We start from the raw sequence: 19,185 nt of genomic DNA on the forward strand, positions 1-19,185 counted from the left end.
AAACAAATTCCTTGTATATCTTGGCAAATAAAGCCCTAAACTCTAAAGGAAACCCCATGCGCTAATCGGAGAGTTGCCAGCTGGGATTTAGACGCCAAGCCACAAAGTCATTACAAATTGCTATCCTGTAACCAAGGGTGACGGCTCTAGAGAGCACCAAAGCCTCTCTCTAAACCCAGAGGATACGCACACAGTGACAGGGGAGGTCTCAACCTGTAATTAGACAACAACTGATCACGGGTCAGCCGTCCAAACCTCAACGAGATCTATAAATAAAGAGGCGTGCACATTAAACTGATCCTGGAGCAGGAGTTTTACAGCAGCGACTATAAACACCTCACCCATGAATGACTCTCTCTTAACACCTGTTGCACGCCGAGAGCTCTGGTAGCAAATGGTGGGTAACTTTACGACCGAGTGAGCCATGCTGGCTGGAGGTGTGTGCGAGCCTGCGATCAATGTGTGTGTGTGTGTGTGTGTGTGTCCTGTGAAACTCAATGAAGAGTTAAAGGTGTGTGTGGGGTCATTATCCTGTTTACAGAGGCAGTAAAACTGTTAGGGCTCTAATGATCGGTAATTCAGGGTGAACGGTACTTAAAAAGATTCTAAAACACACCCAGCCTCACCCGCCGCTGCAGCTGTGTGTGTGTGTGTGTGTGTGTGTGTGTGTGTGTGTGTGTGTGTGTGTGTGATGGTCCCTGTATTGTACTCAAACACTGAGTCTAGACTTTAGACTACTCTAAACTCTACTATACCAGTGGTTTTCAACTGGTGGGTCACAGAAAATGCTGTTCAAATGCTAATAACTAACAGAGGAGGAATAACTTGACAATACGTTTGCCTATTTTTGGTACGGTTAATGGTAATATTATATTACGATATAATTTATATATTTGAAGTAATATGACTTTTTTATGCATACATATATTTTATAATAAAGTATTATAATATATAATATTTATTGTATTTAATATTTCCTAATTGTATTAATGTATACATTTTAATTTCTTAAATGTTTAATAATATATAAATAGTGTCATACACTCTAAAAAATGCTGGGTTGTTTTAACCCAATGTTGGGTCAAATATGGACTAAACCCAGCAATTGGGTTGTTTTATCCCAGCGATTGGGTTGTTTTAATCCTGTGGTTGGGTTAAATATTTGCAACCTAGACAACCTAATCGCTGGGTAAAAACAACCCAACTGCTGGGCTAGTCCATATTTGACCCAACATTGGGTCAAATATTTTATTTCAAAATTGATTATTTTTGATATATTTGTAATTGTAAGTTCATTTTTTACACAGATTTTTTAAGAGTGTATATATATATATATGTGTGTTATTTATAAATGTTTTATTAATTTAATATTTTTTATACACACACACACACATATATATATTAACTTAATACTTAAAATATAAAATGAATAAAACATTTATAAATAACATATGTGTGTGTGTGTGTGTGTGTGTGTGTGTGTGTGTGTGTGTGTGTGTGTGTGTGTGTGTGTGTACACTCTCTATACTGTGTGTACAGTACAGTGCAAAAGTCTTAGCCATGTTAGTATTTTCAACAACAAAATACATTTGTAAGCCAGTTATTTATATATTTTGCTGTAGTGTATTACTGGAATACAATTAATGGCAAAATGAATGTTTGGAAAAGATATAAATAACCTGATTAAAACCATTCTTTTTGGTGGAAATATTAATGTGCCTAAGACTTTTGCCCTGATTGATTTTAAGTAGTCAGTAATTTCTCAAATGAGCGTCCTCATGCTATGTGAAGTATACTTTGGATAAGAGCTTGTTACTTGGCAAGCTAGTTTTAAAGTAGCTTCTCCAACACTGCATAAAACAGATTTTCATTTTTAAAAAGAAGTTCCCGCAAAGACCCAGCAGGCCGACTGTGATTTTCATTAACTTTGCAGCTCCAGTCTTGAGTGTATCCCAAAGTGAGGCACGACTTCTCTGTCCGACGGTTCTCCTTTTCATCTGTGTGTCGTCTCGTCGCCCCCCCACCCCCACCCTCCCCTCTGCGTTTACGAAGAAAGTCTGGCCGTGATGAATCACCTCTCCTCTCTTTCATTCTCTCCAACATTTTTCTTTTCCGCATCCCTTTCTTTTCATGGGCAAGGACGGAAATTCCCTGTAGGTCTAGCAGAGCCCAGGTCCCCAGGAGGAGCTGTCAGAGCCGTAATGGATGGTGTTTTGATAACAGCGAGTTCGACCCTGGAGAGACCCTGGGGGTGTGGGGGGGGGGGGGGGGGGACCCCAGCAGATCCATCCTCACACAACATGCCCGTGCAGTTTGGCTAAATGAACTCCATCGCGCCCACCCCGCCCCCAACAAAGCCCTCCGCTCCTCATTTTTTGAGACTGACGCTAATTGCGGCTCCCTCATTACAACCAAATGCTCCGGTGCTTCAAAGGAAAAGTACGCCTGTGGAGAAGCCGGCTAAAACAGTAGCATGAAAAGCCTAGAAAGTATAAATAAAGCCCCAAATAAAAGGCACTCCAGCTAACAAAAATACGTTCTAAGAACGTTTTGGTAACGTTGCCGTTAAGTTCCGCTTCTGAATGTTCTCGGAATGTTTTTTTTTTTTTGGTTGAGGGAACATTTCATTTAACATTCCATTTCCATCATTTCATTTGATCATTTTGCGCTTTACATTATGGGAATGTTACTTTTAAATGTTCTCTAAATGTTCTAAAAGAAATAGCAACATTTAAAAAACATTAGATTAATGTCCAACCAAAACGTCTCAGAAAACGATGTATAAATAATGTTTTTGTGCTAACATAAAATAAAAGGCACTCCAGCTAACAAACATACATTCTCAGAACGTTTCGGTAATGTTGCCGTTAAGTTCCTCTTCTGAATGTTCTCGGAATGTTTGAATTTTTGAATTTATTTTTGGTTAAGGGAACATTCCATTTTATCATTTTGCGCTTTCCATGGAATGTTAATTTTAAATGTTCTCTGAACGTTCTAAGAGAAGTAGTACCATTTAAAGCTACACTGTGTAACTTTTTTTGTTTATTCTTAGCTAAAAACACTTCGTTCTTTCAAAACTATATGTGCTCATTAATGTATATTTACTTCTTTCAAGTAATAAAGTATTCTCATAAGTTTATAATATGCCGTTGAAAATACATACGGGTGAGGGGTTCGAATGCCGGTCGCCATGCTGCCCCTCCATCTTGAAAGTACATTAGCCAAAGAGGGACATACCCAAAAATTCAAGCTTCGCCTTTCGCGTTTTAACACTCGATGGCACTCATGAACGAGGTCGAACTGGAAGCCATGTTAATCTTGGACTAAATCGGCCACCGTAGAAGTTAAAACAAAATTGGAATTGAGAAGAGCAGAAACTATTATTCACTGGATGGTCATATACCTTTACACAGCTAGATGGGGGAAAATATCACACAGTGTAGCTTTAAAAAACGTTAGATGAATGTTCAACCAAAATGTCTCTATGGGTAACACTTTACAATAAGGTTTCATTAGTTAACATCAGTTAATGTATAAACGAACATGAACTAACCATTAGCAGTACATTTGTTACTCTATTTGTTAATCGTTGTTAACATTAGTTAATAAAAATCCAGATGTTCATTGTTTGTTCATGTTAGTTCACAGTGCATTAACTAATGTTAACAAGATTTGAATAATGTATTAGTAAATGTTAGAATTAACATTAACAAAGATAAATAAATGCTTTATAAGTGCAGTTCATTATTAGGTCATGTTAACTAATGTTAACTACTAACCTTATTGTAAAGTGTTACCAAACCATGTATAAATTATGTTTTTGTGCTAATATTTTGAGTACATTATTATTAAACACCAGATATCTTTGAACAAACATAGTATTAACGTTACGTCTATAACTTTGAGAGAAGTTAAGGGAACGTTCCCTGTTGTAGGCGACTATCACAGGTGGGTTTAGTAAAATACAGTTACTGAAAATGATGTGATTGTTTCATAACCTTCACATTGTTCCTGCATATTTTTAAACTCAATGCAGTTCTTTTTCATGAACCAAGGAAACTATCAAGCTCGAAAAAGAACACCATAAAAGTAGTCAAAGTGACTCACGCGTCATGAAAAATAACAGCATATGGCTTTGAACAACAGTAAGAGTGAAAAAATAAAGACTGGGTGAAGTAAATCTTTAAACACGATGCCTTTCGTCTGCTCTGCAGCCGAATTAAAGGGGTAATCAGCGAGCGGAGGTCTGCGAAATCACATTTACAACTGACAAACATGAATATGGAGATTGGGATTGATCAGAGCCTGGGAATAGGCAGGGTGGAAAACATATGACTTATGTTTTGCATGCGCTTCTCGTATTTCTAAGCTTCAAACAGAGGGATGCAGTAATGTCTGAGGTAGCGCTGGACGGTGTTTGTGTGGTTGCTGGAGCTGAATGGATCAGGGAACTGTACTGGAATAAAGGTTGGGGGGGGGCTCTTTTACGCCCCCGACCTTTGACCCCCTAATGATCTCAGGGAATGTTGTAATGTCATCTATCTGCATGCTTACCACCTTAATCGGCGCCTGAAAGAAAGCCCTGGTGTCTAGAATCCACATTCTGGCTCAGCGTTTACCTACAAATCCCGATGTATGTATGTTATATTTGTTTTAAATACCTTTTAAAAATGTCATTCATTCCTGTGATTTATCCCTGACATGTCACATGACTCTCATTCTAATACGCTGATTTGATGCTCAAGAAACATTTCTGATTAGTATTGAAAATATTGAACAGGTTAGGTTAAGTGTAGTTTGCCTACGTAGGGAGCTCGATCTAAGCTAAGTTTAATGTCTTAATTGTAAAAAGCTAGTCATCTGTACTATTCACATAGCATGCTTGGAAAACATATAGATCCTCGTTTGTGCCTGTGCAGATCGATCGAATGAGGAGTCTACATGGGATATATCTATGATCGCACCAGCTTGACCTCATCAGACGGAAGTTACTGCCGATGGGAAAACTTGATGAGACTCGTCGGGATATGAGGTACAAAAAATAACATAAATACTGTTGAGTTTCTCACAGAAACCGATCGGTTCATGTCTAAACAAATCAGTGTGTCGTCAGGAGCAGCAGGGTTTTTGTGCATGTTGCCTAAGCATGTTTTTTTATTTACTCTCATCGAGTTGTTGTCACCCATTCACTCCATTATATGACTGGCAGACTGCAACGGTTGGAGTTAAACATCTTCATTTGTGTTCTTATGAAGAAACAAACACACCTACATGTTGGATGCACTGGGGTAAGCAGATTCACATCTCATTTTCATTTTTGGGTGAAATAACCCTTTAATTGATTGGTTTGAGTGCCATTTTGCCAAGAGAACAGGTTTTTGAGGCGGAGCAATTCTTAATAGTCTTTTTACTAATTTCCTGCACTTTCGCCATATCTTTCTATAGTTGCATTCACTCATTTCCCAAAGTCAGCTTGAATGTCCAATTCAATAAAACTGAGAGTTGTGAGAGAACATCACATAAGCTGCTGTCAAACATTGATGGTTTTGTTTGGACTCACCATTATGGAGATCACCGTTCCTTTAATTGGGCACTTAAACTTCATTTATATTATAGTAATTCTCTTCCTATTGACGCAGCGATGCAGCAAGAATTCAGTTATTTGGTTTCAAAGGAAGGGAAGTAATAAATAGGTTGCTTTTTAAAGATGACCTATAGCTTCTGATGAAATTATTAAAGGCCCACTGAAGTGCCTTGAATCGCGCCGGATTATTCAATGTGTTGACGTGATTTCCCCTGAAACGGCTTCAGCTGTTAGCAGCTCCTCCCCTTTTTTGAAACAGCCAATAGCGTTTCGTTAATATACAGTTTGACTAGAGCGCAAGAGCGGACCTTTCTCTGTTTGGTAAAGCCAGCAGTTTCCTCTAACACTGTTTACCATCATAATCTCCTCCATATCGCTTTGAAATGCAGCATTCTGCGCAGAATTCAAATGGTCGATATGTTTGTTGTCAGCGCGGACTCGCGCATATGATCCGCGCTGCGCTCTCGTGTCTGTAGTCTAAATTTAGACCAGAGCCGTTGGGGTGTGTGTGTGCTGCTGCGGTTCGTGAAACTAACGAAAACAGAAAAAAGACTTTATTCGCCTCAAATGAAAGCATATTTACACTGAATCGTTTCCTATCGCATATATAGTGTGCTATGTGCCTTTCACCATGTAGAAATTAGTAAATGTGTGTTAACAACTGACCGATTTCAGCCGCAGCTTCAGCAGTGTAGGGGGCGGGCTTTAGATTCTAGAGAGCATTTTGATTGGACAGAAGATTTGACGAGAAAGTGAAGTCTGCGATGATGTCACCAAAATCTGAGATTCGTTTTAGCGGAAGTGGGAGACTAAATTTTATAAATTTTGAATGCTTATATCTCCTAAATGCAAATTTTGTCATAGTTTTGGAACATACCAGCTTATTCATAAATTTAAGGCTAACACAGTCATGCTAAAAGCTAAAAAACTTACATTTTGATTTCAGTGGACCTTTAACAAGTCTATTTTTTTTCCTCAGAATAATGATCTTTTACAATTTTATTGCTAACACTTATGTCATAAACACCTTGTTAATAGGGTTGATATAATCCCTCCATATTTGTGACAATATCTTGCAAATTGACCACGCGTGAGTTGCACAGACTTCAACATTCAGCTATACTAATTCAAGAGTACATCTAAAGTAAATTATTATCAAGTACCCTCTTTTTTAGTTACTGAAACTCTTGTGTAAGTGAAATAAACTAACTAAGCATTTGTCAGCCCAACATACTATTCATATTTCACTTTTCACTTATTTCAAGACAATCGGTTTGCATGCTTTTTTTAAGTAAGTCTAAAGTGTAATCTTAAATATGCATTGCCACAGTGACTGGTTAGCATGTGTTCAGCTTTTCCCTGTCCTTTTGTGACTCTTATATAACTCGTAAAAAGATAGGCAAAGAAAAAAAAGTTTAAATCCATTGGTTGCTTAGGCAGTCTTGTGTTCTGCTGCTTCACATCTGCTGTCAAGAAGGGAACAAACTACCCACTAATTACCCAATCCAAATCACAGCCTTTATGTGGGACGCATATGAGCTGGTGTTTATGAGGTAGTGTGAGCGCTTATTTGTTTGGAAAGAGATTCAACAAGTTTCCGAATGAGAGAGGAGGAAAATAAGGATGCAGAAACAAAGGATAAATGTCTTTTCGGGGCTCTGAAAGCAATAACACTGACTATATATTCAAGGCTAGAGGGAGGGGGAGGGGGAGGGGCTCTGAGATGGGCCCGCCCACATTACCATGGAAACCGTTATCACAACGTACACATGACAACAGAAAGGAAACCCTGCCTGTGTTTCATCCCAATATATTGTTACACCGGTCATTAGTGGATCTGTGTGTGTGTGTGTATGTGTGCGTGTGTGTGTGTTTGTGTGTGTGTGTGTGCTCACTAACTAGCCTCTCTAGGCAATGTGGGAGCGTCACTGAGCTTGAAATAATGTAGACGTGCAGGTACAGACACGTCGCCGCGAGCTTCCTATCTTGTTCTGTGCATCTGTAAGCTGTTTTATATGCTTATATGTGTGCTGATGAACTTCAGATAAAGTTTCCAAACAAAGCAGCACAACTTTAGGTTTACAGAGCACTTTATAGTGCCACATAACACGCATTTATCTCGGGCTACTTTCATTAATCTCAGTGTAGCTGAGCATTATTGTTTCTGAAAGCCATAATTACAACATATAATATTGAATATCACTGAATAACTTTTGTCCTTAGTTCAGCACATGCTGAAGGTTTGGTTTTTACTCTGTAACATAATAACACATAAGTGTGGGAGCGTTTTTTGCAGTATTATTGGAAAGCTGAGACGTATTTTACCGTGAGGTGCTGGAACAGCCAGGCCCTCATAATGTTGGTTGCCACTTTGGGAAAAATGCCTCTTTTCTTGTTGTTCTTCCTCTCTTTATCGGGGTCTTCCTCCTCTCCTGTGCTTGGAGAGGCGGCACTGTGATCCAGAAAGTCACCTGAGAAAAAGAAACCAACTATTAACATGTTTGAGACAGTGAACTGAAGCATTTTTTTTTGTATTTGTAATGGCAGATTTTCAAAAGCGAATAAATGCAAATCCATTATCACATAATTTTTTTTATTATACTCAAAATACATCATTCATATTTTAGTTTTCTGTCCCTGTTTAGTTTAGCAGTAAGTTATATTAAAGGGGAAACATCATTAGGAGCCAACATTTCCTTTTGTACTGTAAAAGCAGTAACTTTTAAAGCTAAAAATGCCCTCCCATTGAAAAATAACCATGTATTTAAATAATAAAAAAACCCCGCAAAAATACCTTGTAAAGTTAATGTCAGACAAAAAATACTGTGCTGTAAAATGCCGTAACCTGCAGATGTTACCTTAAAGAACTACTTCTATCTAGTTAAACCCATTAAATAATGTATGTAGGATGATTCAGTGATGGAAAATGTTTGATGTATTTTTGAGTGAATAAAACCAGTTCATTTAGACGTTACCCTTTTTAGGAGTGAATCTAATTCCACATTTAACGAAGGCATTTACAAAAGAACTTAAAGGGATAGTTCACCCCAGAATGAAATTTATCCCATAACTATAATCACTTGCTTCCGGTAATGGCCGTACGCGAGTCTAGTTCTGGCGGAAGAGTGACCTTTGAGCCGGCGCATGACGTGAGCAGTAGCTTTGACGTCTCTCATGGTCAAACAAAAAACGCTAGCTCCTGCGACATTTCTCTTTAAAAATTCTCGTTTTAGACTTCTACTTCATGACCGGTTTTGGTTTTGGTCTATCCTCTGCGTTTCCGTGTTCTTCAATACATCAAGCGTCGGGTCAGAGGTCACTCTCTCAGAACTAGACTCGCGTACGGCCGTTACCGGAAGCCAGTGATTATAGTTTATAAAGTTCTTACACAAAGGCTTGGCTTCGCTTCAGAAGGCCTTTATTAACCCCCTGGACTTTTATGATGGATAAATGCTCTTCAATGTTACCAAAAATTGCCATTATAAAGCTTGGAAGACCCAGGATATTTTTAATATAACTCTGATTATGTTTGGCCAAAATTAGAAAGTCATATACTCCTAGGATGGCTAGAGGGTGAGTAAATTATTTAAAACTACATTTTTGGGTGAACTAACCCTTTAACCTTAAAAAATAGCGCTTTAGTTTTGTTCATCAGACAGAGGACACAAAATGACGTGTCAACAAACTGCATAAAAAGTAAAAACATAATATATGGCCCTTTTAAATTGGAACTAAAAGCTGAAAAGGCGAATGTTTACAGTATAAATAATGCTCTAGGACAGGCTTTGTGCTTTATTGTGATCTTTTATCCCTGTGTTTGTCTGTATGTTGCTTTTCTTTTTCAGGTAGTGAGATATTTAGTATGAGCCAGACTCACAGCTGCTGTGCTGAGGCAGAGCTGACAAAACACACACACACACACACACACACACACACACACACACACACACACACACACACACACACACACACACACACACACACACACACACACACACACACACACAGATGCGGTGCTCGGGAAGTATGTACTCTGGTTTTTATTGGCCATGGTTGGTGCTCAGAGCAGAGGAGCCCAGAGAAGAGTCTTTATATCCATCATGCACCATTTCCTGTCCAACACACATCCACACACACACACACACCGAGCGGCTGCAGTAATTTAGGAGCAGTCTACCGATGTGTGTACTTGCGTGTACATGTGTGTGTGTGTGTGCAGTCTGAGACCCCCGTGGTGGTGCTAAAGTGTAAATGTATGCTAGAGATGACAAACCTGCAGCAGATCTGTTTCACTTGGCACACAGCGAGCTCTTGCGTGTGTATCTGTAGCATAGCGTGCAAGTTTGTTACCGTGCTCGCTGCTGTTGTCTCCATTGTGTGAGCCGGGGCGTCTGCTGCAGGCCGCTGGAGCTTCAGAAGAATGAACAGATGCCGCGTCGTCCTCCCTCCAGAACACCTAGAGAGAGAGAGACAGACGGAGAGAGAGAGAGAGAGACAGGTAGACAGAGTAATATATTATTGGTTAAGTACAGTATAGCGGCGCATACCAGAGGCGTGCTGTAAGGAGTAATACAGAACACATGCTGCAAGAGCAAACAGTTTCAAAACGCCACAGACTGCTGTATATAAACACACGCACAAACATCTGCACGAAAATTATAAGACAAACAAACATACACGCACAGGACCCATCTTGTTAGCTTGCACCGGATGGATACGGTCCTGGATGCTGATTGGTCAACTGAGCGTTCGAACCGTGCTAAAATACATAATATAATAACAGCTATGACACCAAACACCTGTTCATCTGACCAGTGTGTATATATCACTGCACAGCACCCACACGAGAACGTTTACATGTCAAAGACTACTAAATATTTTTTTAATGTTTTAAAGATGCAAATCTGATCGGTGTGTTGCATTTAACTGACACTAAACCTAGAGAGAAATGTCTTTACCTGGGGTCAGCAAACATTCACACAGTGGGAAGGATTGCATTAGACCGGGGCTAGTTGTCACATTATTAAGTTTCTGCAGATTATATATATATATATATATATATATATATATATATATATATATATATATATATATATATATATATATATATATATATATATATATGTATTTCTAATATGCTTATTTGTTAGTTATTATCAATGTTGGAAACAGTTGGGATTCATTGATGAATAAAAAGTTAAAAAAAGAACACCATTAGAAATCTTTTCCAACTATATAAATATATAAATGTTTACTATTACTTTATAAATTTAACACATCCTTGCTGAATAAAAGTATTAATTTCTTTTGAAAAAATAAAATAAATTACCGACCCAAACTAAATGGTAAAATGGTAGTGTCTATTGTTACAAAAGATTATAATCTATTCTATTGTAAATAAATGCTGTTCTAGTTATTCATCAAAAAATCCTAAAAAAGGTACTACTGGTTATAAAAAATAAAACATTGGCATTAAATCATCATATCAGAATGATTCCTGAGGGATCATGTGACACTGAAGACTGGAGGAATGATGCTGAAAATACAGCTTTGATCACAGGAATAAATCATATTCTAAATTAGCCTATATTAAAATAGAAAACCATTATTTCAAAATGTAATATACTTTATTTTAAAATTTTACAATATTACTGTTTTTTCTGTATTTATGTAGCATTGGTGAGCAGAAGAGACTTCTTTCAAAAATAGTAAAAATAGTAATGTTTCCAGACTTTTGACCGAATCTATTTATATTTACATTTTTGTATGTAGTAAAGACCTTAAAATTATGAAAAATAACCTCCTAAGATCACAACACAAAATTCTGGCTATAATCTACCTTCACTTTGTGTGGTTTATTGCGTTTACTTGTTGCCAAAAATGCTATTTCAAAAACATGATAATACTGGAATTTTGGCTCATATTATATAAAAAATGAACCGAATTTAAGAGAATTTTGAATTAGGTGCTTGAAACAATTTGCATATTATAGGCCTATATTTATTTTAGAATTGTTAAAATCTCTCATATCCACATACCAGACAACTGATCTCCTTCAGGTATGAGTTGTTTGGGAAACTAATCATTCAAAAATGGGACAAAACTGAAGTAAGCGCTCCACTCCTCGAGATTGCGCACACAATAATAACGTAGTTTGGTCTTTTTTTCTCCGAATAGAAGCTTGTGTTAAATAAGGAGCTGTTTTAAAGTGAGCATCTCTGTGGAAAAAGAGACGATATCTTGCGACACATATAATAAATCAAGATTTTTAAACAGGCAAACATAATCCTTAACATTTCAAATGGAACGATGGTGACTCTCAAAAAACCACATCATTAAGGGAAATGCACTGGGAGTCAACATCACATGACACGAGACGCACAAGCATCTGTGCAAATACTGCAGTAAACAAAGACCGTTCAGTCACTTCAGCTAGGTATTGAAGACATGCACAGCACAAATGAACTATGATGCATTTACACTACATAATTAACATGGCCAAGTGTGCTGTGTGTGTGTGTATATATATTCTGAATAAACAACATTTATTTATTTATTATTGGTGGGAGACACTTGAAATCCTTGGTCTAAGCTCGTGTCATTTTGTGGTTTGACACCAGCAGTCGGGAAGGCTTGGATTATTCTTCTCCCACAGACTCCACATTTGGGAAATTTGGGAGTTTGAATTCAAAATGTGTCTGTGCTCTATAAAAGGTTTGATTACACTTTAAATTTGCGTTTGTGTCAGTATTCAAATGAGCGGTAAATATTGTCATTTGTATTATCATATGATCTGTAATCATTTTCTGGGACCTTGTGTAGTATTAATTATGCATGTACACAGTAATGCAAAGAGTTGGCTTTCATTTAACCTCAAAAGAGCAAAAATGATTCATTTTAACATGACAGAAGAGTGATTCTCTGCTGTTATTTAATATAGACGACGGGGACGGATAGTCTGTGGCCGTATTGTATCTCATGAAACAGGAGTTTCAGACCTCCCCACAGAAGCAATCTCTCCGGCTAGTGTTTCAGGTTCCCTTCGCCACTTAAAATATATAATCATGTATTATGGAGAGAATATATTTAAGGTGCCTTTTATTGTTTTTTGGAGGTGTTTTTTTTTTTTTTTTTGTAGTTCACCAAAGTTTTAAAAGTACAATAATCCAAGTAATGTCTTAATTATTGTGAGGTCATAAAAGATGCATAATAAATACAGGAGAATTACAAAAATATTTAAACAGGTTTCATTTGCTCAAAAAAAGGGTAACGTTTTACTTAAAGCCTTTATGTATAGTGCATTATTAAAAGTATTTTGAATGTCTTGTTATGTGCCTTATAATTTATGATCTCATAAATACTTGTAACAACACTCATAATAAATTATAACACCTGAACACACCTTTAGAAAGTATATCGCATTAAAATCATTACAAACAACCAATTTCAGATGTAACAAGGAATCTGCAAATATTATAGTGCATTTTAACGTTGGTTAAAATTATTTATGAGAAAATATAAAGCATTAATACACATTGTGAATACCTGCAAAATAAAGTTTCTGCCTTAAATTTTTAAGTACAATCAAGTTGAATGTTTAGATTATTTCAACTTACATTACATTAAACTGGTTTATGTAAAATGTAAAAACATATGTTGTCATAACTTATTTGTCATGTTTTTTTTTTTGGTTACACTTTATTTTAAGGTGTCTTTGTTACAGTGTAATTAGACATTTAAGTACTGAGCACTAAATGTACTTCCTATAGGGTTAGGGTTTGGTTGAGGGTTAGTTAGGTATGTAATTATGCATAATTTACAGTTATTACTATGGTAATAAATACATGTAACATATCTAACAAGCAAACATTAAAATTAAGGTTTTTTTTTTTGTTTTTGTTTTTTTAAGTATAATGCATTATAATGGCTTTAAGTGTTGCCAAAAAAAATTCTCTCACCACAGGCCCAGAGAAATCATAATAATAATATTTTCTTTAATCTTTTCGATTCCTTTCATATCTATGTTCTATATCAGTTCCACAATATTACTAAACTTTTAGCCTAATAAATAGATCAGTAAATCACTTTTTATTAATAAAGTCTTTATAAAATAGAGGCTTTCTGGCGCCATACAAAGAAGAAATATTCAGCGGTGTGCGTTTAAAATGCAGAAGGAGTTTAGCTGAAGGCTTGCCTGGTCAGTCCCTCCCGGGGTGCGCGTAAATTCCTCTCCGTCAGATCTGGAGCCCCCCTCTTTATCATCCACCACCAGATCAATGGGCATCTTTCCCTTCAGACAGCTGATGTAGCGGTGACAGAAATTATCACACAGCTCGTGCACCTATACGACGAGAAAAGACATTTAACGATATAGGCGTATGTGCTATTTACATGCTGATAATATAACGAAATAATAATAATAATAATGATGCCTAATAATTGAAAGCCCAACCTTCTCTAATTCGAGCAGATGGAATCGTAACACTTGTATGGCTTGAATCATCTAAAACGAAACGACACATCACAAAATTGCTTATTTTTTTCATTTGATCCAGTGATAAAAATGGAATTAAATGGTGTTGGCTAAAGTAAAAAATTACTTATTTGCAAATGTCTACAATTACAGGGCGACCTACCAAATTATCCAAGTCTGGATTCGACGAGAAGAAAGGTTTTTCCGCCCTTATCTGAAATTTAAAAAAATAGCGATTGTAGCATTAGTCGGGAATATCGATCGTACAATTGTCACACAACATTATATTGAGCTGTGTCGTTAATTGCTAACGTTATTAGAGTTTTTTTTAATAGGCCCGTATGATATCCCGTTGGTGGAGAAGTAAAATGAGGGCCAGACCTGCTTTGAAAATACTGTAATATCCTCGTCAAAGGACTCGGACGAGCACACGTCGCCGGTCACCCCGCTCTCTCTCGGCGTACACGTCGCCAATTCACATTTTTCGAAAACTAGTGCAAGCAGAGGGAAGAGGGGGTGCCTGGAAGAAAGAAAGAAAGAAAGAAAACACATTCACTGGGGTTTATATAGCCTATCTGTTTTGCCTCAAGCACGAGACATTCGGCCTCAAGGCCCTGGCTTTTTTTCCTCTTCACAACTTTTCAAATAATAGAAATATCAAATAAAGAAGGATTTTTATGTGAGAATTTATTTCACATTTTATGCTAAAAAAATATGGTTGTGACAGCAGGCCAACAACATTAATAAAAATTTGCCTAAATAAAAACATAGGCCTAGGCTATACGTAGCCTAATAAAAGTGAATTGTATTAGGCTAGTTTAATTTATAAAAATAAAAAAATACCACTGTCAGACACATGCATAGCCTATTCTAATTCAGAATAACTTGCAGAACAGTAGCACAAAATAATAAAAACAAGCGACTACCGAAAAATAGTTTTGCTTCGAAATTCTGCTCTACAGCCCAACTCATCTTTATGTTAAAATACACAGGCTATTAATAACACATAGCCTACCCGTAAATGGCGTCTTTGTCCCGTTTTAGCGCGTCGTTAACGGGCGACGGGCCCCCGGGAGCCGCGGGGTGCGCGTGCGGGTGCGGGTACTGGTGAAGCGGCGGGCCGTGACTCACGTGAACTGCTTGCATCGCTCTGGCCGCGTGCGGATCCCCGTACATCGGAGACGGGATCCCGACCGCATCCATGCCGTAATGGACCAGATCCTCGTACTGAGGACAATTCACAATGTGGAAGTTAAAAATCAGATCGGGACTTTGCTGCACACACATCTGTACACATGTTGATATACACTCTTAAAAATAATTGTGGGGGGTTTCCCCAAAGAACAGAGTTTTTATTAATCTAAAGAACCATTTTGTGCAATGGAAAGGTTCTATGCACATATTCTAAGTGTTTAAATTGAGCATCAAAACCCAATTTACGAGTAACACGTCAGTAGTTTCATACTTTAAACACATGAATTAACCAGGGGTTCGTTTTCATTTTCAGGCCCTTTGTGATTTAAACGTGCAAGAAAGTACAGCTGAAAATATGAATCATTACTTCTTTAAAACATGTGTGCTGGGTTTACATTTTTAACACATTGAACGTTTTAATTCACATCAAAATTAAACAATTTGTTTAATCTTAAACTGCCTTATCATAAGAAACATATATATATTTTTCATATTTTATTTACCTTTATATGCTATTTCAACTCAGTTTTCTTGTTTACAATAGCTGTCTTTCAAAATGCACAAACACGAGCCTGGTATAGCAAAGAAATGTAGCAATGTTTTAACTGCGTATAAAAATAATCCCTGAAATTAATATAGATGTTTTGTAGCATTAAATCGGTCTCGCGCAAGTATCCAACGACAGCAATATGAGTTATGAACAGGTATCGAGTTACTCTTTTGGCTGTCAGCTAAATTTGGAATTTTATGATAATACACACAAAATATAAAAACAAATATATTTGAATTTGATCAAAAACAAAATAACGATTTAAAAAAAGTAAGCTGCATGAAATTTCTCATGGCACAAAAAGTGGACTTAAATATTTATTTTGGTGGTTTCACTTGTTGCTGCGTATTCCAAAACAATGTATGCGTTTAAACGCACACACACACGATTCATTGAAGGAATTAAATGACATCTGACTGTAATTATGTGCTATGTTTTATCAGCGTCTGAGCAGAATTAGTCCTGACGGCCACGTTTGAGGGTTTTTACGCACCCGTTGCGCCATGAGGACTCCGTGTCACCGACTCCCTGCTCTCAACGCGTCCAGATCTCAGCGCAGCGAGCCCGGGGAGCCCCACACACCGCACTCAAAACTCTCCCGAAGTGCCCGTGCTGAACAATAACATTGTAATCCACCCAAACACTCCTGGTCAGCTTTCGCAACAAACGCGAAGCTGGATATCAGTAAGTAAGAATTCCAGCTCTCGACGCTCCCAAACAACCAAAGTGCGCGTCTGACGTCTGCCTTGTTTTTCGATTTCCAGTCGAAGATTTGTAGCCAAAAGGTGAAAAAGCAAACTCCATTCGGGTCTTTGATCGTTTGGCTGGTTTATTCTTAATGCAATAACACCTCTATGAGATGTGAGGAGCGCGGAGAGGGAGGAGGAGGAGGAGTAGAAGAGGGCATTTGGACTTCTTAAAGGAGACGTAAAAGCGAACCCGTGCGTAAAGGGCGCACAACTGTATACGGAGCAAAATGCCTTTTAGAAACCAAATGAAAGCTTGATATTTCTCATATCAGACAGGTGACAACTAGTCAATACAACTATGCATTATTAATTAAAATGTAAAATAAGAATAATAAGAGAACCGTAGGAGACCAATAATCTAGCCAACAGTTTAGAAGTCAGAATTTGGCCTAACTGATGGCCAGCTTAGATTTGCCTGCTTTGTAGACCAGCTAGAAACCAGTATGTGTCCCATTACTGGATTAAATTACATTTCAAAGTCATTTTAATGATGACACCTACAACGGACAGTTGAACCCATTTGGTTTTATTAAAAAACAACAACAACTGAATGTTAATATCATGCAATTTATAAGCAACAGCTCAATATATTTTGTGTAACATTTTTACTGTCAGTTCCTGAAACTAAAAATAATCACAAATAGATTCAACACTGTTTTATTTACTAAATGCATCATCTGAAGCAATGCTGCCTTCGTGTGCTATCGGAAATTTCCTACTTCCCATTTCTGAAGTCGTGGTTACGAGCACGTCGCATTCAAATTTTGACGAACAAAAATTGTTCGTGTCCAGTTTTTTAACTAGGAAAATTGTATTTACGATAATTCAGATAGCACGTGAAGGCAGTATAAGTCAGAGAAGGAAATGGCTCAGCAGTGATCGAGTCTGGACTGCATTTTAAGCTTCCTCTTGGCGCCCTCTCCTGGCTTTATTTATGTTGACATGATTCCCACCCACGTGATTGCATTCCCTGTTCAACTTGAAGCTGAAGACTAAATACATTTTTGTTTTAATTTTAACTCTTACCCCTTTTGTATAACCTTTAAGGTGACAATAACTGCAGTTTTTCTATGCAAGCCATCAAGAGTTTCAAAAAAAAAAAAAATTTAAAATAAAAACATTTTCTCGTTTCTAAAAATAGGCACACCGATGCATATTCCAGTTGTTTTTTTCTTCCTATTTTGCAGATCTGTGATTTTTTTTTTGGTCAAAGTTCCATCAGCAAAAAAAGTTATTGACGCAACCGCCTCCTTCTACCACGAGGTGGCAGCGTATGATCGGATTTGACGCAACGCGTAGCGAATGATGGACCGAATTTGCCACACAATTCAATTCAAAACGGCCTCGTTCCTTCAGACTATCATGTAGAGATTTCTGAGTTTTAGTTTGTATTGAACATTATTTCCCTCTACAAGTATGCAACAAGTCTACAAAATCTACTTGTGTTTTTGTTTCAGAATACATTTAATCTCGCCTCTGACGAAAGTCTGAAAAAGATTCAACAACCACCACATTTAACCAACCCTGTTTGTTATTGAGACTAGCTGTTAAGGTCCAATTTATATTATATTTTCTCAAGAAATGCCTAAAGAGAGCTATATTTGTCTACAAAGCTAATAGCTAGGCTAATTGTTGCGAGTCCAAGAGGCTCTGCATCTTGCACTCTTAATCAATATTATTAGCATTGTTCCATGAGGAACCTTTTCAATGCACAAAAGGTCTTCACAATAGAAAACAAAGGACTGTTAAAGTGTAAGCTTACCCAAAAATGAAAATTCTGTCATCATTTATTCATAACCATGTCGTTCCAAACCTGTATGAGTTTCTTTATTCTGTTGAACAAAAAATATGTTTAGAAGAATATATGGGTAGCCACATAAGACAGTTTACGGCACCCATTGACTTCCATAGTAGAATATATATATATATATATATATATATATATATATATAGAGAGAGAGAGAGAGAGAGAGAGAGAGAGAGAGAGAGAGAGAGAGAGAGAGAGAGAGAGAGAGAGAGAGAGAGAGAGAGAGAGAGAGAGAGAGAGTACACACACAAAGTCTTTTGAATTTAGGAAAAAATAAATTACACAAAATGAAAAAAAAAAAAAAAACTGTTTAGAAAATTATTCTCAAGTGTGTTATGAAAGATATACCAGGCTGAATTGAGATATCATTTTACTTTATGCAATATGGGTAAAATGACCACACATGAGTTTCCCATTAAATGCATATACACTACATCTAATTTGCATATTAATGTGTTCCCGGAGCAACATGTAATGAAAAAAGAAGTGTAATAATGGGAATAATAATTAGCAACACTTTCCAAATAATATCTAATATTTCATAGGAATATTGATAGGCTATGTCATTTATTTCCCTATTCACTTGCGTTTCCCAAAATGCCTGATAAACATGATTTAAGTGACGAATGTAACAGAAACTCATATTTTTGATTAGAAACCCCATAATATTTTCCCGAGATGTTGATTTATAACAAACAGTTTGAAAATAAGTCGGATTTAAATGATAATTAATTACAAAATATCATATTTAAACATGCTAAATTTGACCATTCAGTCATTTCAAAGTTGTAGCTCTGGTGAAACGTCGAAACATTTTCAGTATCTCTG

At 37.0% G+C, this 19,185-nt stretch overlaps 1 protein-coding gene across 3 annotated transcripts in view; it reads right to left on the reverse strand.

Annotated features, from left to right (window-relative positions):
• meis1a (Meis homeobox 1 a) overlaps window positions 1–19,185 on the reverse strand; it is a 59,593-nt gene that overhangs the window by 13,670 nt on the left and 26,738 nt on the right. For 2 of the 3 annotated variants that reach the window (XM_067440911.1, XM_067440910.1), the window contains exons 1-8: window positions 16,295–16,659; window positions 15,073–15,284; window positions 14,439–14,577; window positions 14,221–14,271; window positions 14,037–14,087; window positions 13,779–13,925; window positions 9,935–10,040; window positions 7,910–8,055 (exon numbers count right to left, since the gene is read on the reverse strand). In XM_067440911.1, coding sequence (XP_067297012.1) covers window positions 7,910–8,055; window positions 9,935–10,040; window positions 13,779–13,925; window positions 14,037–14,087; window positions 14,221–14,271; window positions 14,439–14,577; window positions 15,073–15,284; window positions 16,295–16,306 — 864 coding nt within the window. In that variant the 5' untranslated portion in view covers window positions 16,307–16,659. Of the gene's footprint in view, window positions 1–7,909; window positions 8,056–9,934; window positions 10,041–13,778; window positions 13,926–14,036; window positions 14,088–14,220; window positions 14,272–14,438; window positions 14,578–15,072; window positions 15,285–16,294; window positions 16,660–18,312; window positions 18,383–19,185 lie in introns of those variants that run through there. The other variant, XM_067440912.1, reaches the window with a different exon arrangement.

The sequence above is a fragment of the Pseudorasbora parva genome, chromosome 4, assembly GCF_024679245.1.
Source record: "Pseudorasbora parva isolate DD20220531a chromosome 4, ASM2467924v1, whole genome shotgun sequence".
NCBI classification, from domain to species: domain Eukaryota; kingdom Metazoa; phylum Chordata; class Actinopteri; order Cypriniformes; family Gobionidae; genus Pseudorasbora; species Pseudorasbora parva.